At 35.5% G+C, this 19,552-nt stretch overlaps 2 protein-coding genes across 4 annotated transcripts in view; one reads left to right on the top strand and one right to left on the bottom strand.

Moving 5' to 3' along the window:
- Positions 1-2,617: 2,617 nt before the first annotated feature.
- On the top strand, positions 2,618-12,878 carry LOC140147969 (uncharacterized). 2 transcript variants are annotated; one of them, XM_072169784.1, is made up of 6 exons: positions 2,618-2,706; positions 4,593-4,745; positions 6,046-6,370; positions 6,995-7,156; positions 8,011-8,198; positions 10,058-12,878. In XM_072169784.1, exons 2-6 carry the CDS (start codon positions 4,632-4,634, stop codon positions 11,795-11,797), a joined length of 2,529 nt encoding a protein of 842 aa, XP_072025885.1. In that variant the 5' UTR covers positions 2,618-2,706; positions 4,593-4,631; the 3' UTR covers positions 11,798-12,878. The 2 variants fall into 2 exon arrangements, with proteins under 2 accessions (XP_072025885.1, XP_072025884.1); XM_072169783.1 differs by having other exon boundaries at positions 6,989-7,156.
- A 4,998-nt stretch (positions 12,879-17,876) lies between these two features.
- LOC140147967 (uncharacterized) overlaps positions 17,877-19,552 on the bottom strand; it is a 78,023-nt gene continuing 76,347 nt past the window's right edge. For both annotated transcript variants that reach the window (XM_072169780.1, XM_072169779.1), the window contains exon 11: positions 17,877-18,187. In XM_072169780.1, coding sequence (XP_072025881.1) covers positions 18,171-18,187 — 17 coding nt within the window. In that variant the 3' untranslated portion in view covers positions 17,877-18,170. The remainder of the gene's footprint in view (positions 18,188-19,552) is intronic.

Here is a 19,552-nt window from a genome sequence, read left to right as displayed (position 1 = left end):
CGTAGCAGCAACTTCAGAAATATCGATTGGATTTCATGCTCAATTTACTTCAACGCAAACGTCTGATTGGTTACTGCACCAACGGCGAGCAAAAAAATCAGGTTTTTACGCTTTTTTGGTCAAAAAAGGTCCAAATTTTGGGAAGAAAGTCCACTTTCACAAATTCTCCCCTCTTGAAAAAAATGCACTTTTTAAAAATCGAACCCTTAACCTAATGACAGTCATTCGCGCCAGGGAGGTAAATAAGGATAATTTACTGGGTGGGCAATTTAATTTAATTTTGCCCTCAAATTAGGGGAAATAATTTACTGGGTGGCCAGCGATAATTAATTTCATAAAGGCCTTTGGATTTTCGGAAATGTAGACCTGGTTTTGCGTGGAAGTTGGCTTTGATGTAAAGAGTGGACTTTACCCTCCCCATATGGCCAAGAAAAATAATTGTTTCCTTGCCCTCAAATGAATTTAACAATTGGGTCGGTCGGTCAGTCGGTCGGTTCGGGATATCTTCTTTTTTTTAAATTACTAGCAAACTCTACTGTTTGTATTAATCAAGGCTCAAAATGTGAAAAATCAGACACTTTTGGTGTCAAAATGAATCAACTAACATTACAAAACAACTAAAATGTTGAACACAAGCTCTTGAAATGAACAATGTACGGTATATCTGGATCTAAGTTTCAAATAATTATAATGTTCCAAGTCTATTAAAAACACACCTTAGTCAAGAATATTCAAATTTATGGGCTCATAAGCATGATAAGAATCTTTTCAGGTTTTGTGTGGAAATTGCTCAAAATTATATTAATTTTTGGCTTCTTATATACCATTTTGTACTGTGTGATAATTATTCCTACTCCGAAGTTGTAAATATGGTAAATAAATAAATTGGCAAATGTTAAGAAAAGATACATCACTTTCATTATTCAACATCACTTTCAAAATGCAAGTTGATTTCAAGATATGCACGTTGGTACTAGTTTTATGATAATTATTATGGTGCCCAATTTGTTGTGGGCAAAATAATTTACTGGGTGGGCACTTTTGGGCAATGGGCAAGTTGAATTTACTGGGTGGGCAAAATAATTTACTGGGTGGGCATTTGCCCACCCAGTTAACATGTTATTTACCTCCCTGATTCGCGCTATCAGCACGATGCTAATTGATCTTTAATTTTGTTTTATGGACCGAAACTCAAGTTCTTACAACTGTTTCTGTACTGAATCAATGGAGGATGAAACAGATTGGAGTGAAATTTATAATAATCATTTTTCTTGTAGCATTGAGGGGTTTTTTGTCAAAATTTTTCACAATAAATAAGTTTCTTCACAAATATCGATAGATCCTTTTTACTACGGTGTGGCTTCTGCAAGAAATCGGATGAATCTCTTGTGCACGTATTTTGTGATTGTTGTAGGGTAGTCTGGCTCAACAATTCACTGAAGTAAGACAGGTGACAAAATCATTTTTTCTAATTAAAAGAAAGAAAGAAAGAAAGAAAGAAAGAAAGAAAGAAAGAAAGAAAGAAAGAAAGAAAGAAAGAAAGAAAGAAAGAAAGAAAGAAAGAAAGAAAGAAAGAAAGAAAGAAAGAAAGAAAGAAAGAAAGAAAGAAAGAAAGAAAGAAAGAAAGAAAGAAAGAAAGAAAGAAAGAAAGAAAAAGAAAGAAAGAAAGAAAGAAAGAAAGAAAGAAAGAAAGAAAGAAAGAAAGAAAGAAAGAAAGAAAGAAAGAAAGAAAGAAAAGAGCCCTTGATTCTGGACACAAAAATATTATAAACTTTCTTATTTTGTGGTTGAAGTTTTATATTCCTTGTCCCAGTTTTCGGCCATTACTGAAGTTTTTGAACATTAAATTTAACACGGAGTATAAGATTGCTGAAACATTCTAAGAAAAATTGCTTTTGATCTTATCGAAGATATTGATTTCAAATTATAATAATATTTTTTGATATGGTTTTATTTTTATTTTTAGTGATAATGGGTAATATGCTTGTTTTGTTTGTGGGGTGAATTCGAGCATGGGGTGTGTGTGTTTCTGTCTTTGTCCCTGTCAGTTTTTGTGTGTCATTGCTATAATCTTTATAAAAAATATCAGCCGCTTGATGTTACAATACTGATTTTTTCAAGTTGTGATACGGTACTGATAAATTGAAATAAATCATAGGCAGTAACAGTAACACCATGGCTGTCGAAAAGAACAGCAGTCCGTCAACAGCAGACAGCGCTATGATATATACGAGGCACTGATGCGAGTTCGTTCTGAAATTATTCGCCTCACTGTTATGAGTGGGCCCGAAAATCAGAAGATAACACCTTTCCTGGAGCAGAGTTTCGTTTTGGTGGTTTGTTTACATGGTTTTCATAGTTCATCTATTTATAACATTATGACGCATTTGGGGATTTCCCCTGTCAGTGTTTTTACACTGAATTAAAAATCTCAAATTGTGCATATAATTAATAACTGATTTACTGAAATAACTCATAAGTAAAGTAAGTATTTTTCATTATAAACAATTTACTTTATAATAAACAAACTTTTAAGTGAATGACGCAAGTCAAACTTCACTGCTTCTCCTGGTTGGCTTTGAGGTAAACGAGGTATAGAAATAGTTCTAGGAACGCTGTTTCCTGCTGCGTGACTGTGAGACAAATGCTGCTCAGGTCAGGGAATTTGTGGGGTCATATCAAGAATGGGATACATGGTGAGCACAGGTATAGGTAAATATACTATTTACATATCGTTGTATCATGGTAGGTATTATACCTACCATGGTTGTATGTCATATCAGAGTACAAATTTTATGAATGAATGATGTTTGATTAAACAGAAAGCATGTACGTTGGCAATGGCCGTGCTGGAACAGGAAAGGCAGGCAGCCAGTGGCATGCAGTACACCTGAGTGTACTAGTCACGATTATCGCACTTTCAGTTTCCCACGCGTTTGAACGGGAATTGGATTGCCTACTTTTTCGATGTCTAGTGAGCAAATTTTTCAATATTTTGAGAAAATGATGTCAAATTTTCTATTCTGTATTGTTTGGTAATAATGTCTTTTGCCAATAGTATGTTTAAAGTTGTAATTTTGTGTTTTTGATCGCAAAGATCGGATATTTTCGTTCCCGATTCGAATTCTGAACCCTTCGCAAGGGTGCCGATTTCGGCAGAACTTTGACGATAATTTTGCCTTTTTGGACACTAAAATGCTTTCGATCCTTAATTTTGTTTCAACCGAGTCTTAAATTAGCAAGCACAATACGGTTGGTACCACTTTTATATACATTGATAAAATTTTAAAGATTTTTTTCAAGTTTTTAACCGGTATAAGCGTTAAGTGTGTATTTCCCATTGACATCCAAAATGGGAAATACGAGTCTGATGGACATAGGAACGGCGTCCATGAGACTCAGCGAGTCTAGAGTGTACTACAGACCAGTGTAGTTCGTCCTGCCAGCAAGACTTCAGTCTTTATCATAAACATAATGACATCTACGGACCTAGGTATGACGAGTTACAATACTGGAACTACAGTGTAGTAGGTCTATATAGATAGTAAACTAGGAAATTTATTTGTTCAGATTTATTCAAGATTTGGATATTTTCTTAACAATTTTTTGACTTTTCTTAACTATTTATTTATTTAACTTGTATAGTTAAGAAAAGTCAAGAAATGGTCAAGAAAATTTCTGAATCTGAACTAAATCTTGACAAATGAACTGCATATTGGGTAGGTGGTTATTTTGTATTGTGTTTTCACATGCCTGCCCCAAAACAATCAAATTCCCAAGTTTTGAGGTCACTTTTGCACTAACTAACCGTTTTGTTTAGATGTAAAAATGTGTTTCACAATACCTGGGCTATATAGTGTGGTAGACCTATATTTGCTCGAGAAACACTAGCCACGAATGCTCGAGGCATTCGTGGCTAGTGTTTCTCGAGCAAACCTATATACATCATACATGTACAACAATTTGGGATGATGAGGATCACTTTTTCATTCATAACATCTATCTAAAACGGAATATAATTTGGGCTAATGTCACTGGTATTATGAGAAAAATGTGCTTTCTTTTGATGCCAAAATCTCCATTTTGATAGGGATGATCATAAAATTTTCAAGTAGGGTATTTCAGGTGGAAATTATTTTGTTTAAAAAGTTGATTATACTTAAAAAAATGAGGGGTGAATCATGGCACTAGCAAAGTTATGGGCAACTTTGTCTTTTCAAATTCTGCATTTTTTTGCGACCATCATTGACAATGCCTTTACAATTACTTATTTACACAGAAGCGATTTTATTTTGATGACTTCAACTAATCACTGCATGATAACTTCTGTATCAAGGATAAAGTACTCAGCTCAATTTTGCCTTCATCCTCAAGTTTCTGGTATCCAAATTTTAAACCTAAATAAAGCCTTAATTTTTGCAGGTTATACTACGGTAGTTTATTAAAGTACCGTACATTACAAATTTTGTGTAAAAAAACAACATAATTTTGAAAAACATTGAGGGCTCCCTCCACAGCAAATGAGAACAATATTATATATATAATTTTTGATAATTACTCAATCTCATGCCTGATTATTTGCATCACTATAGGTCTGTAGATTCTACAAAACATCAATTTGATTCCTTGAAATGGAGGAGGAGATACGGAGGAAACGCTTTGAGGATTGCCGTGTCCGCTTTATGGAGGAAGTAAATCCAAGGGAGTTAATTATATACATGACATGTTTGACCAAATCATTGGAGGTACGTTGAGAGAATTTTTTTTTTATTTGCACTGTCGCGGGCCAGCTTTCTGAGACGGGAACTAAAATTGCAGGCGGCTACAGGCGGTTCAAAACTTCCAGTGACAAAGAAAAAAAGGTTATATTTATTTTAAATGTTGGGACTCATCTGACCCTCACTCCCAGCCTCATCTATGAAAAGTGCAGTGGTTTAGGCCAAGAAAAATAAATTGTTTTATGACAAAAATCAGGAGGGTCGGTAGGTCGATTTATTTTTTTTTTTGATTTTTTTTTTATGATATAAACAGCGGATGTTTAAGTCCCACATTTGTTTCAAAAACGAAACATAAACAAAGAAAAATGAGAACAGTCATAGAAACATAATCATGAGGTATCGTTTGCCAAAGTCTGGGTTTCAAAATGCTCAAAAATATCTTGGAAAAGTATAAATAATTTTTTAATGATTTTTTGAGGTTATAATAGGAAAAAAAATAAAAACGCGACCCAAGATTTTAGTGATTTTTCGGTCGGTCGGGAAAGAGCAAACAAACAAAAATTTTTCTTGGCCTTATAGTGTGCTACGCACAGGCACAACACCTAAACGTTGATTCACAAGCCTCAGCACACTTTACAGTGAAATTTGATGTGAGAAAGCTCTACAATTATTTTAGAGCCCTCTGAGCTCTGGCCATATCTAGATCCACATGTTGCACCTCTACCCCAGCCCATCCCTGTAACCTATTTCCCTTAGCACTAGGCTTCACCAAATTTTCCTCTTTTTTTTGGTTTTTTTGTTTCATTCGCTCAAATTCTCCCCCTGCTGTATCTTTGGCCCTCTGAGCCCAGGCCCATCTGGCCCTGTGGTAAATTCAGCCCAGGCCCATCTGGCCCTGTGGTAAATCCAGCCCAGGCCCATCTGGCCCAGTGGAAATTAAATCCAGCCCAGGCCCATCTGGCCTTGTGGTAAATCCAGCCCAGACATTAAGATCATGCAGATAAAGGACAGCTAGGTTAAATGCATATTATATATCTTCTGATTTGACTGTCAAATTGCATGTGCTTTGTATCCTTGAAGCCGCATTTAAATTTAAAATCTAAAAATTGGTCAGCCTGAAATGCTTTCACAGGCATTCAGTCCGAGACCATAGCCATATTTTAATTTTAGCGTTGCACTCAGTCTTGTTTTCACGTTTTTTATCAGTATAGTACAATGTAGTTACAGTAATGTTAGGAAAGATAACATTTTGACTAAAATAACCTGGAAAATAACCTTAAACCTGAAGGTATTACCATATATAACTGTTTCTTGCTATCAATTTCAGGAAGAAGTACGTTGTTGGCAAGACAGAGAAGGTGCCCGTCATGCTGCATTTCGTTTTTCAATGGAATTAGTGAAAAAGGATGACTGGTATCATGATGTAATACAAGCTTTATGTAAAATAAACAATAAAAGTTTAGCAGATGCAATAGAAGGAAGGCAAGATGAATCAAGTGATGGGGAACCAGCACCAGGCCCTGGACCAGATGATGGTGGAGATGATGACAGACCAGTTAGAACCACTGGATTGAAGGATGGTGACTCAAATACTGAAGCACCAAGTGCAGCTGATACTTCAAATGGCCCTGTGTCTAGCAGTAGACCTAAAGGTGATTATAATGCCTGTTGTGTCAAAAACTTTCAATTTTATCACAAATTTGTAATTTTGGTCAGTTTATTGTCAAAATATTGTAAATTATCATAGAAGGCAAAGAAAATGGTGAATATTTCATATTTTTTTTAAGTATTTGTCATCAAAGTGTTACTGACAACTTGACATTTTGCTCTGTCAAAATATGGAACAATAATAATTGTTTGTGTTATTTGACACCCACAGTGGCAGCACCAGGAATTATTTTGTGGGGTGGGGGGGAAAAGTGAATTTGGGGGGACCTGAATCAACCAATTGTGTGCAAAATTGCTACAAAATGTGGAAATCTTAGTAATTTTGGGTTAATGAGGGGGGTGCAAGAAAAATATTGCATAGTGACGCCACTGCATACAGCATACACAGTGCAGGCTGATGATCCTGCTGTCAATCCTTTAAGTAGCATGTTTCACTAAATTTGAGAAGAAAAAAAGTATGTTTTGTAATCTACACAAAAATATGATGTAGCTCATTAAAATTGTTGTAATCTTGCTAGATACCATACATTGATATATGCCATTATAAAATTAATTTTTATTGTCTCCCCTGTTCATATCATATTCAAAACGTCTTCATTTAGGATCAGGTCCTAGTGTATCACCTAAGCTACGCACTCGGCAATCCAAATCAGCTCCACAGATTACTGTAAATACGCTCTTCAGAAAACTTCCTGCTCGTGTGAATGAGGTTCTGGAAAGGCTTAATAATGAGATGAGATATAATTGGAAAGAGCTACTTTACAGGATAGGTAAGATATCAACCTACCTTTTACTTGTCAGAATATTTTGTGAAAAAAGGATGTAACAATTTGTTGCAATTTCTAATTTATATAAATAAATGTTGACATTTAAATAGCGCCTTTCACGTGTATCAAAGTGCTTTACATTTATTCCACTGTCATTAAAATATGTCAGCTGTCATACAATGCCCAAGACATGCTTATACCTTTGGGCGGCACTCAATTATCACTATTCCTAACAGCTCCCATTTCACCCCTGGGTAGAGAGAGGCAAGTGAGGTAAAACGCCTTGCCCTAGTGCACAACATGATGGTGCCGTCAGGGCTCAAACTCGCAACCCTCTGATTGCGAGGTAGAGCCTGTACTGCTGCGCCACCGTGCCCCAATGTTCTTCGAGAGCTGCTGTAGCAGTTAACTCTCACTTTACACGAGTAGTAGCAGGCAGAGAGCTTGTCCTCTGCAATAAAAACCAAAAAATTGACCCCCTGAAGTTCACTTTGTCCAATCCCCAGAGTTGGCGATTTTTTTTTAAATTTTAAAATTGATATTTTATTTTATTCCAAGAACTGCTATACCCCATGATAAAGTCAAAAGAGACCAGCAGCATAGAGTGCTAGACATTACGTGAATTATTTTTTCTAGTTTCAATATCAGTCAAAATGTAGAATTAAACAGTGTACAGCTGACGAGGAATTAAAGGATTTACTTATGCATGCTCAGCTGGTGTAGTATGCATGCGAAGTGAAAAAGCAAACATGCACTTTTTAAATTTTTGAAAAATAGCAATAATGATTGCTATGAGTGTGAATTTCAAGTGATTTGTGCCTTGGTAAAAATCTCCTAAATTTTATCCAATTTCTCAGAACCATGGATAACAACGGAAGAGATGACACGAATAGCAAATACACCCAACCCAACTCAAGAATTATGTAATAGATTGCTGCAGAGTGAGGAGGTAACGCTACAAGTTTTATTGGAGCATCTATATAACATGGGAAGAATGGACATTGTTACTGATTTACTAGAACAGCTTAACATCAGTTGGACTCCTGTAAGTGAGTTATTATAATCTTCAGATTCTTTCCCTGTTTTCTGCTGATCAGCAAGAAAGTTTAAACCAATAGCTAACTGAAAGAATAATATATTTGTTCAGTAGGTGTGACAAAATGCAAGACTCGGATGTTTAAGAACCAGTGCATCCCAAATGTTTCTTTAATTTAACGTAAAATGGTAAGTAATGTCATTTGACGAGACCACAGGAGGCAATTTTGACAGTTAAGTCTTTATTCTCTCCAACAAGCCCAGTAATATTACTTGGAATCCTGTGAGTTATTATAATTGTCAATTTTTGTCTGTTTTCTGCTGATCAGCAACAAATTGTAAACTGATGGCTAACTAAAAGAATAATGTGTTTATTCAGTAGGTGTAACAAAATGCTAGATGATGTTATTTATTTTATTTTTTGGTTAAGGATTTGTGGCAAAATGTAATGTTTCTTGACTTTTTAGAGAAAATCCATGAAATTTTGTCATTACATGTACATATCCTTAAAAAGTTTTGATAGCAAATTTTGAAAGCTGTCAGCTAGAATTGCTACTGGTGTATTCATACCATATGTCATTTTTGACGAGTTAACAACAGGTGGATGGGTCATTATGCCCTCTAGGCACTGGGCCTTCTGTGGATGGAGTGAAATCAGTATATATATAATTTTTGCAGCAAGCTATGTTCACTACAAGTTTTACTATGTTCTAGACTCTGGTTATCATGGTTATATGTTTCTGTTGGTATTTTAAATTACTTCTTTGCACTAAAAACAACAGCTTAAATTAGTTTCATAAAATCACATGAGAAAAATGTATGAAGTGAAAAGAAGTGAAAATTAAATAGGACACAAATATCAGTACTTGGTGCCTGACCACAGTCAGTCAGACACTAAATGCCCTGGGCAGTCTATTAACTCCTTGCAAGCTCTAATAATCGAGAATTCATCAAGATTCAACATTAACCAAGGTAAAATTGTTACTACTGCACAAAGAATAAAGGTTTAGAAAATATTATTAAAGAGAAAGAATAATTATCTTGATAAGAAAATATTAAAGGAAAGTATATCTATCTTTTAGCACATAGGCCTACTAATGTATGCCCAGGGATATGAAATCATATCCCTGGTATACCAGTTGCACAGAGGTCCAGTGAAGAGGGTTATTATCCATGGTTTGGTTGGAGTTGGAGCTCTCCTGCTGAGAGTGGTATGTGAAAATAAGACCAGGGAAAGAAGATTTATTGCCCTCGCTTTTCTGTAATCGAGGATACTTTTGCTCAAGTTCTTTAAGGATCCGTCCAGGAAATGTAGAATTGCTCCAAAAGCACTTTTCTGTGCAGAGAGCACACTTATATATTGTTTTATATCCCAAAATTGTCTCCAACTTATTGTAAAATGTAAAGTATTGTTTTCGTCAATAGAGGCACTGGAATGCTTCTTGTTTGTGCTATTATTAGTATTAAAGTACTTATGTGCTTCTGATTTGCTCCACAGTACTGTAACATACATACACATTACACAATGCACAAAAGAATAAAGGTACCAGTTATGGTCACCCCTGTATTTCCTGACCAAAGACAAATATGTCAAAATTAAAACAAGCAATGCCTGTACTCTTTATGTCTAATTTAAGATGTCATTTGTTGAAATTGGTTGAGAATTACAAAAAAATGATCTAAAACCCTAAGGAGAGAACAAAATCAAAAGTTGTACTTTTATGTTTTAATCAATGAATTAGTGGCATAGTTCTTTTTACCTGTCATAGTCACATTTTCTTCTACATTGTATGACCGTCATGTTACAACAGTAATTTGCTAAGATACTTTATAACATTAACAATCTACACTCTTTTTTCTTCTCAAAAGCCTGATGAGGAACTTGTCGATTCCCCATCCCAAGGAGCAGAGAAAGCAGAATCTCGTGATCATGGCAACAACACATTGGAAACCAGTAATAAAGTGGAAGAAGTTGATGTAACAAAAGCCAGTTCTCAACCTCTGCATTCTAACAAAAAGCAGGATGTGTCTGCAGCTGACTTGCAAAGATATGAACAAAATGGGTCGGATTCATCCCAGAATGAAAATTGGAAGTCTGATCAAGCGTGTGCTCCAGGAAATGCAAAAGATAAGTTTGAAGCAAGTAAAACTGAACCAGAAGCTTGCATATCTACATCATCTTCAGATAAAGGAGAAGATTCTTTCGTTGCACCCAACGTAAATGATTCATTAGCAGAAAAAGTATTTGATAAAAATGATCCAAATCTGCGAAAACCTCAAAACTATTTGGGAAGTGTTATCGATAATAGTGGATCAAATATTGATAGTAGTAACATTGTTAAGAGTGAGGAATCAAAAGATACAGAAAATGAAGATGGTGATTCAAGTGAGGAGAGTAGAATTAATAATACTGACAATAATGGATCAGATATTAGGAGTATTAAGGATGCTAAAAGCAAGGAATCAATAGATGTAAAGAACGAAGTTGGTAATTTGAACAAGGAGAATAGGCACAGTGCTAGATCTAGTAACAAAAATAAGGTCTTTGTAGCGGTACCAGGTAATGTAATAGATAACCAAGCACCCTGTGTAAGTCCTGTGCAATTTTCAGTAAGAAATCAAAATGTTAATGGTCATTTATACACTGGCCTACATGATCCACCAAGTTCTCTGCGTTCTGGCATGGGAGATGCAGATCTTGGAGCAGCGGTAAAAGGTAATTCAGATAACAAACCGCAAGAGCTGGAACTTAATCCCTCCAATGTTAATTCAACTTGGGCAAGAGATAGAGAGACCAAGAATAATTTATCTGGCTCTTTGGGTGGAAAGTCACTTACAACTCCTGATGTAGCTATAGCTGTAGGTCAAGGTTCAGCAGCCACTCCTGATGTGACTAAACCTTCAGGTCAAAGTTCACCTGCCACTCCTGTTGTGACTAAACCTTCAGGTCAAAGTTCACATGCCACTCCTGTTGTGACTAAAGGTTCAGGTCAAAGGTCAGCTTCTGCTCCCAGTGCAGCGGGAGGTAATGATACCCTAGCCGATAGACAGGAAGGGAATGATAGACAGAACACAATGGAAGAAATTATGAAAGCTGCACAGCAAAATTCTCCATCAGAAGCCAGGGCAAAACTGGAAGAAGTGCAACTTAAAAGAGTTCAAAGTGATAATGGTTTTGAAAAATTCCCACATTCATTGAATATCAATATGCCTCAATGTGATGTGTGTATCTCATCTGAGTCAACATCAGAAGACACTTTCCAAGAAAGTGATTCTGCCAAGCAACCAATAACTGAAAATTGTGTAAAGAAGCAGGAAGTAGTTGTACAACCTGTAATACATGATAATCAATTGCTGGCTGTGGCAGGTGAACAAAAAAGTGCACAAGATCATAGTTCCAATCAGACATCACCAATTCTTCAGGAAGCTGGAGGAATGCACACATCTGGAGGTAACTCAACTGCAAATGACCATCATGAAGATGAGGATGAAAATTTGGAGCAACATAATACAGTTGAGAGTAGCGGTAGGAGGTGGATGCTTAATGTAGTACAGTTTGTAAGTGACTTGTCATCTAATATAGGGAATACACAAGTATGGCACCAATAGGTACCAAGTTTTGGAAGCATTACAGTTTGAGCACCACTTTAGGAAAACAGGGACACATTAAAACGGTCACTACTTCCTTGTGTGTGGAGAGTGGGTACATGTAATTTGTGTGCCTCCTGCCTTCCTTGGATGTGGTAGCCATTTTCCAAGCTCCCTCTCTGGAATTGAACACTGATTCTCCATTGTTCATTACAACCATGGTAGGTGCATATCATACCATCAAAACGTTTGAAGGATCTGACAGGTCCAACACCAGAAGGTAATAGTCCAACCTCTTTTATCCAGCCATGATGTGACCAAGCATTTAAAGTGAAAAACATTGATTGGAGAATGATGTGTAATTCTGGATTGAATGTCCAAAATATGAAAATGGGACAACAATGAAAAGTTATATTGTTCTCAACGTGGAAGACTTTTGCAAGGACCACAAGTTCCAAGACATTATATATAATGTATATACTGGGAAACATTTGAAATTGAATATGGGTGAAAACATTCAAGATTGACTACCTATGATTAAGTTCATGAATAACATTTTGTTAGTATTTATCATCTATAAAGGCTTTTTTAGTCTACCCGTCATGTTAGTCTACACAAAATGAGTCTATTGTCAAGACCGGGGTCAAGACTTTATTAAGGGTGTAGCTAGACAGCTTAGTGTAAGCTGTATAATTCCTGTCTTGATACTAAGCTAACTCTTAGTATACTTACATGGAGTAATACCTATACTTTGATCAGCTTGTAATTGGCGGGCCTTCTAACATCTCATATTGATAGTAAAGTACTTTATTTTGAGAATTGCCTCATGACATCTGGCCAGAAGCATCACAAATTATTACTTCAAGTCCTATACTTTGTCTACTTTCTTTAACACAAAAAATATAGACACGCCCACTAATAGCACTCTTAACGTGGGTCTACTTTTTGGCGTAGTGGTAAAAGCCTAACGTTTCCCACCTATTACGAACTGATCAAACTATAGTACCGTTTTGTCTGCACTGCCAATGTAAAAGTTCAAGATATCATGTGACATCTTTAATTTCTATAACATGTTCTGATTACTTACAACTTGCAGGACACCATATATCGTCGGCAGAGTGCTACACTATCGTAAGTGCATTAGAATGTAATAGCTGCCTTTTGTAAAACACCTAGTATTATTGCAGCAAATCCCCTCATTGTAAAGTGTTGATGTTCTGTATTACTTGCCTGATGGCCACTAAGCTAAGCCAAGATATCACCTTTACATGTAGTTACGGTAGGTGTTTTTTCTAGTGTTATTGGTTAAAAATAAGTACATTTATTTAAATGTTGCAAATGGCAGCTATTACATTCTACTGCACTTACGATAGTGTAGCACTCTGCCGACGATATGTGGTGTGATCAAGCAAAATCAGTCTGTCTGAAGTCGGGCATATTAAAGTTTTAGTTTGTTACATGATTAAATAAAGCATTTGCAAAGCTACATTTTGCAGAAACCCCATCAAAATTGAACATTTAGTTCCAAAGATATGAACAGTTGAAGCGTTTCCAAAACAATAGGCAACAAAAGAAATTGTCTTTGTTTGGCTATATCTTAAATCAATATATCCGACTTCCAACTGATTTTGCATGATCGCATCAAATATTTGCATGTGGTGAAGTGTGTGAAAACTTAATGTATTTTTATCTTCAGCTAAGCATACACCTGTTGGGGTATTCCATGGAATAACCAAACGAATCAGCAAATTTTGATTCCTTATTTGTCAGAATAGCTCAACATTTGTAGCCATGGGGAAAGTTATGTACCGTTACATTTTTTACATGACTGGTCAACAAAAATAACATTATCAATGGGTTGAGGTGCAATTTTTGAATCGGCATCTTTTTCATTTAAAGGGTCACCATTGCAACATATTTTGAGCTATTGAGGCAAATAAGTCATCAAAATTTGCAGAACGAAACTGGGTTTCTTTCTTTTTGCTATTTCAATTTTAATATTTGATACATAGATTTTGAGTTAAACTTGTAAAAAAACTGGGGTAATTATTTCATGTGATATGGTTATAAAAAATGGCCATTATGGCCTGGGCATTGTGGGCATGTATACGTGGTATGTATGTTTATTTCTGCATAAATTATGTATTCACAACATCATTTAAGGTCTTCCTGTAGTAAAATAGTAAGGTGCTTTAAAAATAAAGTAACTTCCAAGGCACTGTCCCGGGGGGGGGGGGGGGCACTTCAAGATGAAATGGATATAGGTGTAGGGCTGGCACTTCCGCACTAAGGGGCATTCGGTGAGAGCAAAATGTAAAAAATATGGGGTCATTAGGTGAGAGCATGATTTTTGGCATTCGGTGAGAGTAAAATTTAAAAAATATGGGGTCATTGGGTGAGAACATGACCATTTTTTCAGAGCCAAAGTTTTGGAAGGTCATTTCAGGGTCACCAGGGGTCAAATTAGTAACAACTGTTGCATGGGCATGAAACTTGGTGGGCACAGTCACCATCAGCCAGATAATCGTGCCTAGCCGATAACCGCCAAATTCATTTACCTCTACCAAAAGTAATCACAAAAAGCAGGCGGTTGCGAAAGCAGGCGAGACTCGTGGTTCGAGAACCGCCTTGTTTCAAATGGAATCTTTGGGTGAGAGCCGAAACAGCACCACAGAAACCTCGAAAATCGAATTTATAGTTCTAAATGGCTTCAAATTTCTTTGTTTTTTTCAAAATAAGTAACAAAATCAGTGATAAATGAAAGTTGCTGTTCAAATTGAACTTGTAAGGGTCTTTGGGTGACAGATCATATGAAAAAATATGGGGTCTTTGGGTAACAGAGCATGTGTTTGTAAAAAAATATGGGGTCTTTGGGTGACAGCAACGCTGTATGTTGATAGGTCTTGTTGATGTGGTGAAAGCTGTAGGCATATTCTTCTGCCCAAAGTCTTAGGCACTGATGGGTAGAAGAATAAATCTAGAGACAGACTGCCAGTGGATGATGTATTGAACAGCAGTGTCAAAATTATGAGCTTTGTATCCTCAAAGATATGCATATTTAAATTTAAGAAGTAGTATAATTATATTTAAATTTATACTTTTTTCATATCTAAATTTGCACTTGATGTTTAAAATGCTTTATTTTTTCAGTTCAGATCTATTTTTTTTTTTTTTAGAATATTTTTTGACATGTGGTTTTGTTTAAAAGTGGCCATTTTGTACAGAGGTATTGTTGGACTGTATTTTGGTATACAAAATATTAATTGTCTATGTGTTATGGTTGAAATTAGCCTGAGTCCCTTGGCCCCGACCTCGAAACAATTCAAAATGGCGGAATAAAATGGCCGTTTCTCACCTGCAAGCACAACCCGATGACCGTGCGTAAGCAGTTGAAGGACTGGTGGATCAAGTCTAGGTTGAAATATAATCATGATGAGAACAATGGGTTATACCACTTGAATCCATCCACCCCTATGGAAGACATGATGACAATTTCAAATGGGGTTACCCGAATGACTCCATTTGAAATCTACACCTCCTCCTGTGTAGGAGATTAAGGTCATGAATAGCCCAATGGATTGTTCCATTTTATGAGCCAGTATTGGGAGTGAAATGGAACAATCCATCTTTTACTAAGTGATTATATTTCTACCATTACATGAACTACAGACACTTAATTTTTATTTTGTATCACTCATAATGTATATATCTAAAGAATAAGACATTTTGAATAAAATATACTTATGAAAATGTTACTCTGGGTGATTATCAGTAGCAGATATTGTTATTGTAATAGAATTACATTATGTAAGAAATTACCTTGCCATATTCATTGCTTTTACATAAAAAAATGATTGAACAATGTAATTTGTTCATAATTATATCAAAGTGAAGGACAAATAATATTAAGAAAATGCTGAAACCAATTGTATTATGAATATGAATCTGAAACACAATTTACAAAAAACAAACATTGATGACTTTTTTAGTAATTGTTTTTTTCAATGATTATTATTTTTATTATTATTTTTTTCCATATACAAGTTTGAGGATGTGCACCCAGAACCTCGGGCCTGAAAGCTCTAAAAAAACCTGTGATTAGACCGTAGTGATGGGCAAACATCCCATGCTACCTGTTGCAATATGATTAATTATATTACATAGATAGTAAATTTATGTCACTGATAATATATCCAAAGACTATGAGAAATTGTGAATTTTGAATAAAATGTACTTTTGAAAATGTTTTTCTAGGTAATTATCAATATAGCAGATATTGATATTGTAACAGAATTGCATACAAGAAATTTCCTTTTTGTATTTGTTGCTTTTTCATTCAAAAATGACTAAACATGGATTCAACAACTCTTCCTATACCTTTGTACAGGAGCCAACCGTTGTTAATCCATGATGAATCCACAGTTCTGTAGCGTATACGCAAACGCAAGGTTACGCGTTACGCATGATCGCGTAAAATTCGTCATGGCTGGAACATATGCGTAAACATGAACTCTCTTATGTTGGCGGTAGCAGCTAAACATTACCGCTTTATTCTTTAGTTTTATTGCTGATATCAACAGAGAAATACCGCGATCTTTTTGTAAGGTTGAGTGGCAATGACAAACGGACATTCCGAATGATGAAAGAATCATGTGAATTAAACATCTTTAGCTTGTTTTGTTGTTGAAAGGGATTCAATCGTGTTTCACCGTTGTTCATCACCGATTAACAACTCGCGTCCGGCGCGTCTGCATGGTTTACTTCCACTCAGACGACGCGGACGCATCGATGTTAATCAGTGATGAACAACGGTGAAACATGATTGAATCCCTAAATTTGTTCTTGGTTTCGTTAAAGAGAAGGGTAAATAATTTTAAGCAAATGCCAAAACCAGTTGCAGTATTATCTGAAACAAACTTTACAAATCAAAAGTCAGACGAATTTTGTAGTAAAGCTGCCACCATGGTTTTTTATTTATTTATTTCCAGTTTACAAGTTTGGGAGCAGAGAATGTGTGCCCACTAAAGGTCGGCTGAAGGATCTCAAAGGAAAAAGATTGTGATCAGACCGAAGCGATGGAGACACATCCCCTTCTACCTGTAAAATTGCAGTATTATTTAAATTTAAGTTTAATAGTACATGTAAAAGATGCTATTCTGTACAAAGTTACAGAATTTCACATGTATGACTACTTCTTATTTCTTTATTTAAACTACAATTTATTATTTTTTCTGTTAGTAAAAATAATATAAAAAAGAACATACGTAAATCAATTATTTACTTTAACAGATGATGAATTAAAGGATTATTTGTGTACACAATGTAAACATTATTTTTCAACTTTAAATTAATGGTCTTTTCTAAATACTAGTTATAATCACACAATAATTGTAAATAGGTTATAGTTAATAATGTGTGAATGCATGAAAATGTGTTAAACTAATAAATGATATCATGAAATGATTAGTATAAAGTGATCTTTGTTTTTGTTTTATTTAATGTTTTTCTTGATTTATTCTTACTGGTGCAGTACAAAACCCCGGGCCAGATTCTTGGTAATTTGGTCTGTTTCCCATCATGCTATTGAAGGTCTAAGGCGAGACAGTGTTGTAGCCTGGGTAAGGGAGGGCAGCTCCCCCTCCTGGGAGAAGTCTTCCCCCACCCTATCCGGGCTGCTAGCCATCCGGATTTTTTATCATAGATTTAAAAGGGCATTTCGTGATCCACAGCCTCATCCCCCCACTTTTCTCAAAAAAAGTTGAGATTTTTACATCACTGGAAACCTCTGGCTACATAATGTTTATGTACAAAATATTTCTTGCAGATTAATTCGTTTAGCAAAGATATCGTGAAATTTGAATTTCGTTCTGGTGCACCAGTACGAAATTACAACGTATTGTCTATGGAGCAGTGTAATATACATAATCATGCATAGGCCTATATACTCGCGAACGCAAAATCGGAATCAACTGAAATTTTGGGAATAGGTTTTTTCGTGGATATCTAATGAAAAATGACATAAATAGAGGATGCTAGGATCACGAAATACTCCTTTAATTCATTTGTTATACTTTTAGCCCATTTGTGACCTCTTCCCCCCTAAAAAGTTCCTTTTCTACACCCCCACCCCAACACACACACAGGTATGAGAATTTTCCTGCTTTTGCAGGATTTCCTCTTTTTTTTAAACATTTGGAAACCTTCACCTATATAATATTATCTGAGTACATAAAATCTTATTTTTGTATGGTCACCAACTTGTAATAATTGGTAACCTTACACAGGTCTACAAATATTTGGAATTATTTTGAATGGTTACACTTAAAAACTGGTTCCATTCGCAACATAGCATTCTTCCAGGTCCATCAGATCCCAGGATTAGATCATCGCAAGCTCAGTTTCTTTGGATATCTGTAAATGAAAAGAAAGTGTTTAAAAAAATCTTTTAAAACTGAGCACTTAAGGGAAGGGGTGTGAACGTTTGGACAGTATTTCTTGTGGGACATTAGAGCACATCAGACATATCGAATAGCATTCTGAATACGAAGAATGGCCTTCTGATATCAAATAATTTTGAAATTCGCAATGTAATACACATTTTACGGCAAATCATTAAAAATTGATATTTAACAGTAGGCCTACTCGAAGTAAACTTTATAAATCTGATGATTTCTACCTAAAGTGTAGGTAGGTGGGATGAAAAGCCGACGATCAATTGACATTACGTTTCACTACCTGGAGAGAATTGATCAAAAATTGAATTCCCTCCTGAGGTTGGTACATGTCAATGAGTTGACCAGATCACAAGGATATCATATAGCTATTGGCAGTATATATAACACAAATGGTCAATGAGTTACATAAAATGACCTTGTGTGGTATTTAGTTCCCAGGAAGTGAGTTTTGCCTGAGGCAATTTGTGGTTAAATCTTGATCCCTCACTACAAGAGTTATTACCGTCGATTTGGTTGAAAAAGGAGGTGAGAAATGATCAAACCTCTCCAGGTAACAAAACGTAATGAAAATTTTGACCTTTCGTATTTGAAGATATGGATTTGTTTTCCCAAAACACCAAAATAAATTAGGTCTTTTTGGGAAAAAATCCATATCTTCAATATGAAAGGTCAAAATTTTCAATTGATCGTCGGCTTTTCCTCCCAGCTACATACACTTTAAGACTATATCATTAAATTTATAAAATTTACTTCGAGGCCTGTTATATCTCCAAAATGTGAAAAATATCAAATTTTAATAATTTGTCATAAAATTTGTAATAAATCGTGAATTTCATAAAATGAAAATTATTTGATATCAGAAAGACATTCTTCGTATTCAGAATGCAATTCGATATGTCTGATGTGCTCTCATGTCCCACACAAAATGCTGTCGAAACGCTCAAAACGCTCATTCCAGTTCCCTTAAGCAATGCTATTCCATGTGCATGTTTTGCAAAAAGCAGTGCACCAAAATATTGACATATTTTTTGTATTTCAATCAGGAACAATAAAAATCTTGGATCATGTTTCTCTACTAAGTTCTAACTGATAACTAAACAGCAGATTGTGTAACTCTATCACTCTTTAAACATTTAATGTTATGTAGACAAATCGATCAGAAACCGTGTCAAATTTGACACAGATTTTGACTAGAAACCTGGCGGGATCTTATTTTACTTGAAATCTAGTCATATTTAAACACATGCCACAGATAGGCCTATGCCACAGATATCGATTCAAACTAGAGCGTGCATCGGGATCTGATATGTGTTCACTAAAC

Source organism: Amphiura filiformis, chromosome 3, assembly GCF_039555335.1.
Source record: "Amphiura filiformis chromosome 3, Afil_fr2py, whole genome shotgun sequence".
NCBI lineage: Eukaryota > Metazoa > Echinodermata > Ophiuroidea > Amphilepidida > Amphiuridae > Amphiura > Amphiura filiformis.
Note: the sequence above shows the minus strand (reverse complement) of the source record. Positions and strands in the feature narration are given on the sequence as shown.

Excerpts from the sequence above, each read along its gene's own strand:
- LOC140147969 (XM_072169783.1), top strand. The coding sequence starts at position 4,632 with ATGGAGGAGGAGATACGGAGGAAACGCTTTGAGGATTGCCGTGTCCGC. Across the intron at positions 6,371-6,988 it reads GTCTAGCAGTAGACCTAAAG|GATCAGGTCCTAGTGTATCA; the intron begins GTGATTATAATG and ends GTCTTCATTTAG. Across the intron at positions 7,157-8,010 it reads AGAGCTACTTTACAGGATAG|AACCATGGATAACAACGGAA; the intron begins GTAAGATATCAA and ends CCAATTTCTCAG.